The following is an 11,155-nucleotide window of genomic DNA, read 5'->3' on the forward strand; positions in this document are numbered from 1 at the left end:
GCCCCTGAATAAATGTATAGAAAAAACCTCCCAGGCTACAGTGCTCACCTTGGAACCATGGGTTGGGAGAGAAACTATTATTCTATATTCTTCATCGTCAGGCCCGGTAACTGAGTAGCTTGTTGTGTGCCGTGGGGTTGATCCCGACTCATAGTGACCCCACAGAACAGAAGAGCACTGCCCCGTAGGGTTTCCCTATGCTGTCATCTTTACGAGAGAAGATCACGAGGTGTTTTCTCCTGGAGAGCCTTTCAGTTAGCAACACTTAACCATTGAGCAACCATGGCTTCTTACAGTAGCTTGGCTTAACCTAAAAAGTACAACCCCCTGTACCCTGGAGGTAGAGCCCTGGTGATTCAGTAGGTAAGAGCCTGGCTGCTAACCAAAAAGTCAACAGTTCAAATCCATCAGCTGCTCCTTGGAAACCCTATGGGGCAGTTCTGCTTTGTCCTGGAGGATCACTATGAGTCAAAGTCAATTCTACGGCAATGGGTTTGGTTTTTTCAAGTTTTTACCCTGGAGATCTTGGATTCTTTTTCTTTTTGCTTTGTTTTTATTTTTAAAATTAATGTGTAACATCTGCCAATATTTGTTTTAATAAAAATAGTATTCCCCCAAACACCCAGTAATATGCATACTTAAGCTTTGAACAACCCTGGGCATGCCACCGCCTACCCCAGTTCCTCAGGCAATCATATCGAAACACACAGTGTCTGAAACAGCTTTTTATTAAACAGCAAAGCAGAACTGCATCACAATTTTTACATGTTTGTAAATTAGGTCACAAGAGGGATGCAGAATGTTTGCAGTATGACTAGTATGTATTCATACAGCTAAAGTCACTTAACAGATCATACTTACACCAATACAATCGTAAGATTATTCCATGATTAAAAGTAACCCAAATCTAACAACCATCAACTGTATTAGTGGATCTCTCTTCCTATTAGAATTAACATTACTTTTGAATGGAACCCACAACCGAATTGTAAAAAAGTTTAGTAAAAGGATGCCTAAAACTCTATAGAAATAGTTGATTTACAGAAAATTCTGGTAGAAGTGGTGAGATAAAATACTGAGGAAGATTATCAGTTAGTACAAATGAAAAACTCCCATTTTCTTCATGATTCTGATACTAATAAACAAGTGTTTCTGCAAAAAATGAAATGGGTGCTATAAATGAACCTTAAGAGACCAAATTCTTTGTAACTGCTGTCTTCCAGATGTGGTTTACGTTAAGCTAAAAAAAAATCATTGCCATCAAGTGGATTCCAACTCATAACGACCCCATAGGACAGAGCAGAACTGCCCCATAGGGTTTCCAGGGCGTGTGTGGTGGATTGGAACTGCTGACCTTCGGGTCAGCAGCTGTAGCTCTTAACCACCACACCACCAGGGCTTCCTAGATTAAGATAGTCAGACTTAATCCACTTTCATATATGTCAACCCAAGAGACCTAATCTGTGGCGATGACAACACAAATTTGGAACGAAAACATTTGGAGTTGGTTACTACTGCTTACCAGGTATTTTTCCCACCCTATTTCTATTTTTCCCAAGATTTTTTATATTAAGCAACCAGATCCCATTTTTTTTCAGATACCAAGTTGGTCATTTTGTGCAGATGGAAGTATCAAACAACAAATCTTCCCAATTTGAAAATTCCTAGTTTCAGAGAACAATCTTCATTTTTATAGTGTCTGTTTTCAATTTATTAAAAACCAACAGTCTTATTACTAAATATAACAAATGACAGGCCCTAGCTGACAAAGTTATTTTGATTAAGTTTCAACAATGAGTTCAGGTTACTCCCATGAATGATTAATTATTAAAATTACTTTTACAAATGTGGAACCAGCTTTTTTCTTCCTCAGGGTAAGGGAAATGGGGAGGAGGAGGCAAATGGAAAAGAGGCACAAGACGGTGGACAGGGTACATACATAGCTGTGCATATTCAGTACATGATTTTGGTCACTTTCACAACATAGTAGCTACCTTCTTGTATCATCTTTTACCACACCTATAATAAAAGACTCTGCTAAACCTAAAAATCAAAGTAAATTTGATAAAACATTCATTTTCAAGTTTTCATAAATATATGCAATTCTAATTATAAAGTCTCTACATTTGCACGTTTTCATACGACGGCACTGGGTTGGAACGTAATACACAAACTCAGAGAAGTCTCCTGTTATGCTCTTAGTGCTCTTAATTTTGCCTAGATGTGCCATTATCTTCATAAATATTCAATAAAGCCACAAACAAAAGTACTGTAACTTTTGGAGTCTACCCAAGTTAAAAAAAACCAGCAATTCCATAAAACAGGATATCGACCCCTTATTTTCTTTTGCTTTTTGTGTCAGTTGTTTGAAAAACACTAGAAGCTGACATGAGGTTTTCTATGTATTGCCCAAGAACTTGGTTTTCTGATTTTAGCTTCAGATTTTCTTCCTTAACTGCATCAACTCTTGCCGAGAGGTCTATATATTAAAAAAAAAAAAAAAGCTCATTAACAGTAAAATGATGGCAATGACTTCAAATTACCAAATTTTTTTAAGAGTCATTCTTCAGGGAGATAACAAAACCCTTAAAGTTTGCTTTTAAATTAAGACTGCTATAGCATGGCATAGTGGTTAAGAGTTTGGCTGCTAACCAAAAGGTCTGCAGTTCAAATCCACCAGCCGCTCCTGGGAAACCCTATGGGGCAGTTCTACTTTGTTCTCTAGGGTGCCTATGAGTCAGAATTGACTCAACGGTAAAGGGGTTTTTTTTAGTTTAGAGTGAAGTGAAGGTAAACAAAGTAAACTGAGTGCAAATCAGACAATTCCTAGAAACACTTTTTGGCAAGTCAAATATATTTCACATTAAACTAAATGTTATTCTTTGTAAACGGCATTTATGTTGAGTAGTTAACTCTTAGAAAAGTTACTTAAAAAAAGAACACTTGTTTGTAAAATATGAATTCTGGTTCATGTCTTAACATGAACTTAATATCTTTACTGTAAATGTTTAAGAAAATGTAGTAGATGAACACAACTGATTTCATAAACTGGATATGGGCAGTCAGCTTCCAAGCAACTAATCATTTTATATAAGCAAGAAATTAAAGAGGCACAGTTCCTGATAATCGAATTAAAAAATTACCTCCATTCATTCATTTACCAAATACGTACTGAGTACCCTCTATGAGCCAGGCCCTGTTCTAGATGCCAAGGGTGCAGCAGTGAACAAAAGGAAAGGCTGCTGCCCTCACAGAGCTTACATTCTAATATGCATGTGTGTGTGCATACACAGGGCGCACACTGGAGGCCAGGGGACGGCATTAAACAAGTAAACATGTATCATACAGTGACGAGCTGGTCTGGAGAAAAGGCAAGGAGGGTAAGAGTGATAGCAAGTGGAAGAGAAGTTGCTCTTTTCTACGGTATAGTCAAGGGGAGCTTTTTTGGTAAGGGGGGTTGACCAGAGACCTAAATGAAGTGCGGGAACTGAGGAATATAGATATGCAAATAACTAAGGGCAGAAGATTCTGGCAGAGGGACCAGCAACTCCTAAGGCCCTGAACAGAAACATCCTTGGAACGTTGAAGGAGGTGAGTGTGCGTCTGAGGTGGAATTTACGAGGCAGAGGGTGACAAGACTCTGAATGGCAACAGAGAAGTCTAGCCCACAGAAGGACTCTGGCTGTTAACCATCTGTGTAAACGGGAAGCCACTGGAGGGTTCCGAGTGCCATGATCTGCTTACTCTGGCTCCAAAAAACTCCAGAACACAGCTTCTTTAATTTTGTTAAGAAACAAAAGATGTTTCAGTGATGGTAATTAATTTTATATACAAGACACTTAGAAAATGAAAAAACTGAGATCAATTCCCTTTTAATCTCTATGAGATTAATACATTATTTTTTAATATAAGCTTAATAAATGTGGACTTAATACAATGCAGAGGCTTAAAAATAGGCTCTCAGGTACAAAACAGCATTATGCCAGGTATTGAAGGAAAAATGTAAGACCTTAAAGAGGAAACATTAACACTACTTGACCTCCTTGCTGAACCACATCTCTTCTTTGAAACCACCAGCCAACACCACAGGCAGGCGGAAGGAGGAGGAAAAAACTATTGAAAGGGACTTTGCAGTTTATACTTTAAAAAATTGTGTACATTCACATAAAAGTTAGCGACATAAATGCTAATTTCAATTAATGGGATGTCACTCAAGAAAACCACAAAATGCAAGCTCACCTTCAAGTGTGTGTTGGAGTTCTAACACTTGATTAATAAGTCGTGTTTTTTCCTCCAGTTCCACCTGATTTTCAGCATCAACTGCTGTAATAAAAAAAGATTCAAATTTATTTTTAACATGAGGTATCTTTTGTGTAGCTTAGTGCTTAAAAAATCTGCAAGATGCTTTATGTTCATTACCTTACTTGTACAAAAGCTCTGTGAAGTAAAAACCTACATCCCCACTTTACAGATGAGGACACCGGAGCAGAAATTATACCAGCTCCAAAACCTTCACAGTTAAGTTATATGGGATATAAATAAACACATTAGCTTAGATCCAAGTCTTCTAATAATTGCTTCTCTGTTCTTTCCACTGCCAAAGCATCCACAAAGCCAGGAATGTACCGGAAGGAAAACGAGAGACGTACCATCCACGTCTGCGTTCATCATCTTGGGTAACAAACTTCGGGGCCTTGGATACAAAATTCTTGATGAATGACCTGCAATGAGGAAAGACTCAGAAATATAAACACATACAGCAACACAAATGCCTTCTCAAAAGATTTAATTAAATTATGTGACCTAATAGGCTCCTTATCACATGCTTTACTGTTTCTAAGAATAAAATAAATATCCAACTGCAACCAACCCAAAACCAGACCCACTGCCACTGAGTTGATTCCAACTCACAGCGACCCTAGAGAACAGGGCAGAACTGCCCCACAGGGTTCCCGAGGCCGTCATCCTCACAGAAGCAGACCGCCACGTCTTCCGCAGAGCAGCCGGTGGGTTCCAACCGCTGGCCTTTCGGTTAGCAGCCCAGCACTTCAACCACTGTACCCCCACTGGTTGCTATCCTTATTCGATAGCAAAGGGTGTGTATAAATAATTTACAAGAGAAGTATGTTAATGAACAATAAAATATGTTCAGTTCTTTGGTAATAAAAAAAATGCATAATAAAATGAGATACCCCTGTACATCTATTAGGAACCCTGGAGGTGCAGTAGTTAAGAGCTAAACAAAAGGTCGGCAGTTCAAATCCACCAGCTGCTCCTTGGAAACCCTACGTGGCAGTTCAACTCTGTCCTATAGGGTTGCTATGAGTTGGAATCGAATCAACAGCAACCGGTTTGGTTTGGTACATCTATTAAATTGTTTTTTTTTAAAGGCAAGAGAATGATTAATACTAGTAAGGTTTTGGAAAAACAAATACACAAATATTGGACACAAATTTTCAATATGTATTTTTTTTTTTTTGGAAAGCAGCAATAATAAGATTCATAAAAACATGTAAGTCTTTTTTACTAAGTAATTTTACCCTTGGAAATTTAACCTAAGGACAATGACAATGAAGGAAAAAGTTACACATATAAAAATGTTCACTTCAACCTTATTCACGACCTAATACATTGGGAACAACATAATTGTCCATTCAGATTCTGCCGTATTTTCTAATACAGTGGCTACGAAAAGTAATTATGATGACTGTAACAACATGGAAGAATGTTTATGAAATTGTATATTCACTGATGTAAATTATGTAAAAGATGAATAAATATGTATAAAACAAACACAGCAAAATGAAAAAGTTATTAAAGACAATGGTAAGGATGAAGACCAATCCTTTTCAAAATACTCTTCATCATTAAAGTACTGTTTTACAGATACTGTTTACCAAAAAAAAAAACAAAACCTGTTGCTGTCCAGGGGATTCAAAAGAAAAATATTATGTATCTAAAACACTACTATGGAATAAATGGAAGTTTTCCATGTCACCTCTTGGTTATAGTTAAACCAAAACAGATGAATCCTGCTGTAAATAAGTAAAATACTAACATATCATTGTTCGGATAAAAGGCTCCAAAATATCAGACCACAAAATTCCAGGGGAACATGTTCTGCTATCCTGATAACACTGATTTCACCTTCAAAGTGCTGAAAATATATTAAATAATCCTACCAGATTGCTACCAAAAACAGATCTGTTAACTCATCCACTACATTGAAGCAACCTAGACCTGTTTTGTCTATGGTGTTATTCTTTCACCAAGTATTTATGAAGCATTTACTACACCTAGATACTGTTGTTTCCATATGCTAACCAGTGAAACCCAGCCCTATGGAGCAAGGATGTCTGTACACTAGAAACTAGACTCACAACCACTTATCCATTGTTACAGGTGCTCTCTCCCACTTCTTTTTCACATGGTTCTGTGCACTTCAAAGAATGTATATCTTGGTATATCCATGTAAATCTAAATAGACTGATTGGTATACATTCTTTCAAATGTTCTTTTTTTGGTAACTTATTCAACCTATTCTGGTGTTTGAAGATCACACTTAGAAAATTATTCCTCTCCATTCAATCTCTTATAACAGAAGAGGAAGAGTGTTAGCAAGGAAGGCCTGATTTGACACTTCCCTGAGAGATGCATATTTCTAAGGAGGTCCAGTCATCCTCACTTTTCATACCATTTCAACCACTCATCTGGCTGAAGGAGGGCTGGGAGAGATGACAGAGGCAACAGCCAAAAGCAAAAGTAAGTGACTTCAGGAGGACTCGGCCACAGTAGACTGCAACTTGGCCATTTCCCCTGTACACCTAGCTTTTGATAAAAAGAGCTTAACATTTCTATTATCCAGGTTTTTGAGTTTTTTGAAGAATACAGCTAAAACAATTTTCATAATATATGAGAAGAGTTTTACAAGCGAAAGCAACTGATAATCATGAAATTAAATACATGTGATTTTGAAATCTGATGTAGTATGGGGATGGGATATACTTATTTTGCTTATGTTTCTTTCTAACATTAAAATTAAACCAAAAAGTATTCTACAAATGCACAAGTGTTTCAGACCAATCACTGTCGAGAATAAAGAAAAAAAAAGCCAGGTTCTGAAGTTTTGGTCACATTGTTTGGCTCAAACAGAAAATCTATAAATAGCTTATCAATAGTTTGACTTCATCTGACACAAAAAAAAATGAAAAAAAAAAAAGCAGAAACAACAAGGGAAGAGAGGCCTAGAGGCCTAATTAGGTGAAAAATTGCTCTAAGAAAAGCACAGTTGGGACTGATTGACAGGAATGGGGGAGCAGGACAAAAGCTGGGCCACCAGGACAGTCCTGTAGGCTATACCACACAACCTAGGCAGCACCAGTCACGGAGTCTGTGTAAAAGACACACCCCAAGGGTTGTACAGTACAAAACCTGCCCAACTGTATGTCACAGCCCTATGCAAAAGGCACTACTTCTAAATAAAGTAGACCAGAGCATTATCTGCTGTCTCTCCACAACAACAAAAAGTAGCAATTTTCTCCTATTGCAATGTAACGAAATACTACGACCTTAAACACTGTTCTATTGTATATATTCAAAATATTTCTGTAGATTTTAGAGTAACAAGCTGACTTCCTTACTGGGATCAAAGGGTTTATTGAGATCCCTGTGTCAAAATATTTCAGGCGTGGATATTATTTTCTTTCAAAATACAATCAATCCTCAAACTGCAATATTTAGCCTAAAATATTATCACACACTACACCACAGCATATCATAATTATGTACTCAATACAAGACTGATTTTTCCAACTATAAAATCCTTCCTTATCTACAGTTGCTATCACATCTATCCAATTCCACGTCAAATGTACTCTTATGAGTTCATTTTAAACTCTTCTCATTCCTACACATAAATGGAAATCTGACTTGAAAAGAAAATCTAATCCAAAGTATCTCAAGTGCAAGAACACTGAAACAAATGTGGGGTGCTGCGGCTCTGTTCAAGCCAAGGCTGCCCTGTCTACCCTGCTCCTGCCTTAGCTCTGAAATGGACATGATGCTCCAAGAGCCTTCAACTTCAACCAAGCCTAGGTCACACATCTTATAAAACTTCTCAAAAATCACAGTAAATTTTGGTGCCTATCCTCAACCAGTTGTGGTCAGTGGTAGAGAACCCAGAATTATTCTGATAATTTAAGTCCAGGAACCAGAAGGTAGGGTGAGAACAAGGATCAGGAAGTATGGAAAGCATTAGGACAAGATCCATTTAATTACCTAAGTTATCTTTTCTGTGCCCACACCTAACTGTGACCAAAGACTATCACATTACCCAAATATACCTCTACGTTTCTACTAATAGTATCACAACATCCCCCTTCTCAAGAGGAAGTTTAGCACAGTGATTAGGAACACGAACTTTGCATGGATTCAAACCTTAGCTCTGCCATTTATAAGCTCTGAAGCCCCAGATGAGGTTAACATCTCAGCCTCAGTTTCCTTATCTGTAAAGTGGGAAAAACAACAGAATGTACCTAGTGGGGTTGTTGTGAGGATTTAATGAGTTGGATACACAAATATGCTTGGAACAGTACCTGTATATACCACATTTTTCTGCAAATAACACATCCACACATATAACTTGCATAGCACGCCTAGGAAAATAATGCGTGAGAGGGGTGCTTAAACAATTCAGGCCAAAGAGCCTTAGAAAAATCATCTGGTCTACCTGCCAAAGATGAGAGTGGCTTACCCAAGATCATAGAGCTAATTATCAACAGAGCCAAGACTGCAGCCAAAGTCCCACTGTGGGTTTTTCCACCATTCCATTACCGCTATGCTCACACATGAGGCTTAAGGTTTTAAGACTTTTCCCTGTTATTTGCCCAGCCTAAACCACCAAACTTTTCTGCATCTAAAACAGATTTCCATCTATAATCTACCAACCATCCTCTGTCATCTACTTATAATGGACTCGTAAAACTACTAAAATAATATCTTTGTGCATTAATGTACTAAATGCTTTACTTATTATTTCATCAAATTGACAGAAGGACATTGCAATTTACAGATGTGGACACTAAATCTCAGAATGGTTATGTATCTTGCCTCAAGTTTCACAACCAATGTCTGTACCAAGAATCTGAGCCCAGGTCTAACTTCAAAGTCCCTGCTTTTTCCATTAAACAACGAAAGAAATTTTAATATGGCCCTAATCAAAGTTTATGGAGCCCTGGTGGTACAATGACTAAGGGTTAGGCTACTAACTGAAATGTGGGTGATGTGAACCCACACAGCACCCAGCGGGAGAAAGACCCAGAGGTCTGCTTCGGTAAGCATTACTGTTGTTAGGTGCCACAGTTGTTTTTGACTCATGGTGACCTCATGTGACAGGAGAACTACGTCATAGGGTTTTCTAGGCTGTAATCTTCACAGGAGCAAATCATCAGGCCTTTCTCCCACAAGGGCTGATGGGTACAATCGCCAACCTTTCAGTATCCCTTAGCCTTTGCACTATAAAAATCACAGCCAAGAAAACTCTATGGGGTGGTTCTACTCTGTCATTTGGGCTTGCTACGAGTCGAAAACGACTAAACGGCACCCCACAACAACAGCAATGAAAGTTTGCCCAACATTTTACAACCCCTGATGCTGAAGATAAATTTCATTCCCTTTAAACTGCATCGACTTTGCTCAGATTCACTCCAATTCAGTGTTTTAACTTGGTTCTGGTTAGATACATTACGTTTCAAATTCCTCAAGATCAAATGAGGATCTGAACTCAGGCTAGATCCCCAGAGAGGGGCTAACCATGTTGAGTTTTGTCAGTGGGGCTCACGAGGATATACAGGCATGGGTCCTCACAGGAAGAGAGACCGGGTTGGGAACAGCAGGCATGTAACTGCTTTTAATGTTGTTATGTCATAGTACTAGTGAGACTGATACACTGGATAACAGAAGTCTTCCTTGCCTTTCTAGGAAAGTAGCCTTTTTCCCCCCAATCCTTAACACACAGCCCAAACTTGTTCAGCAGGACTCTTGTGAGAAGCCAACGGAGAATCAAAGCCGGGTGCTGCCGTCAGCGCCTGGATAGGCCCCCAGAGCTCATCACACCGCTCGCCCGCCTCCCTCCCCGCCTCCCCGTCCTCTTCCGGCCCTATTCCCCAACTCGGACTCTCGGCAGAACAGCCAGGGCAGGTCCAGTCGTGCCGGGTCCCATCCCGCCCAAACGGCCCTCCCGCGGTCGCGATCCCGAGGACAGCGGGAGAAGGCGGCAGGGGGCAGGGGGCCGGGGCTGGGGGCCGGGGGCTCGGGCTGGGGCCCGGGGGCCGGGGCTGGGGGCCGGGGGCCGGGGGCCGGGGGCCGGGGGCTGGGGCTCGGGCCGGGGCCGGGGCCGAGGCCGGGGCCGGGGCCGGGGCCGGGGGGGGCCCGCCCCACAGGTACCTCTGGCCCGATAACGCGATAAGCGAAGGAAGGTGGCGCGGGGATCTGCAGGAAGCCAGGCCTCAGCCGCCCACCCACCGACTGCCTAGGCGGAGGCCGCTCCCCCGGCCCTCGGGCTCCGCCCGCGTCCCCGCCCATCCCGCCTGCCGGCCCTCGGCGGCACAGACGCCGCAACTCCAGGCTCCCCGGCCCGGAACCGCCCTCACCTGCCGTTCGAGGCGCCGCGACAGGGACGGGCTGGGAAGACGCCTCAGGCCCGGACACTTGGGCCCACTGACACCGGCAGCCCCGCCTCCTCCGCTCACGGAGCATGCGCCGAGCCAGAAGTCCCGCCTCGGCCCACACAGCTGCCAGCCAATCATCGCTCAGAGTACACGCCTGCGTACTAGCTGCCCGGCGCCCCACTCTTCCTGGCTCAAAGCACCTGATCTATCTTTTGCTGTAACAAAAGGACATTGGCTTCCAATCAGGATTCAGGTCGTTGTGGGCAAGGAAAGGATGGGCGTGTCCGGGAAGAGCAACAGCCAATGAAAGTACGGAGGCGAGGTTAAGCGCGTGATAGCCGGTCCAGGCGATGCAGCTCTTGGGCCTCACCACCCCCCACCCCCACCCCCATCCCCCACCACCCACCACCCACCCCCATCCCCCACCACCCACCCCCATCCCCATCCCCCACCACCCACCACCCACCCACTGCCATCAAGCTGATTCC

At 41.6% G+C, this 11,155-nt stretch overlaps 1 protein-coding gene across 2 annotated transcripts; it reads right to left on the bottom strand.

Moving 5' to 3' along the window:
• Positions 1–712: 712 nt before the first annotated feature.
• Positions 713–10,772, bottom strand: SCOC (short coiled-coil protein). Of its 2 annotated transcripts, none has more exons than XM_010590571.3 (4): positions 10,650–10,772; positions 4,650–4,721; positions 4,240–4,323; positions 713–2,479 (listed from the first exon to the last, which is right to left on the bottom strand). In XM_010590571.3, exons 1-4 carry the CDS (start codon positions 10,753–10,755, stop codon positions 2,337–2,339), a joined length of 405 nt encoding a protein of 134 aa, XP_010588873.3. In that variant the 5' UTR covers positions 10,756–10,772; the 3' UTR covers positions 713–2,336. The 2 variants fall into 2 exon arrangements, with proteins under 2 accessions (XP_010588873.3, XP_064141370.1); XM_064285300.1 differs by lacking the exon at positions 10,650–10,772 and adding an exon at positions 10,444–10,473.
• Between the last annotated feature and the right edge of the window lie 383 nt (positions 10,773–11,155).

The sequence above is a fragment of the Loxodonta africana genome, chromosome 5, assembly GCF_030014295.1.
Source record: "Loxodonta africana isolate mLoxAfr1 chromosome 5, mLoxAfr1.hap2, whole genome shotgun sequence".
NCBI classification, from domain to species: Eukaryota; Metazoa; Chordata; class Mammalia; order Proboscidea; family Elephantidae; genus Loxodonta; species Loxodonta africana.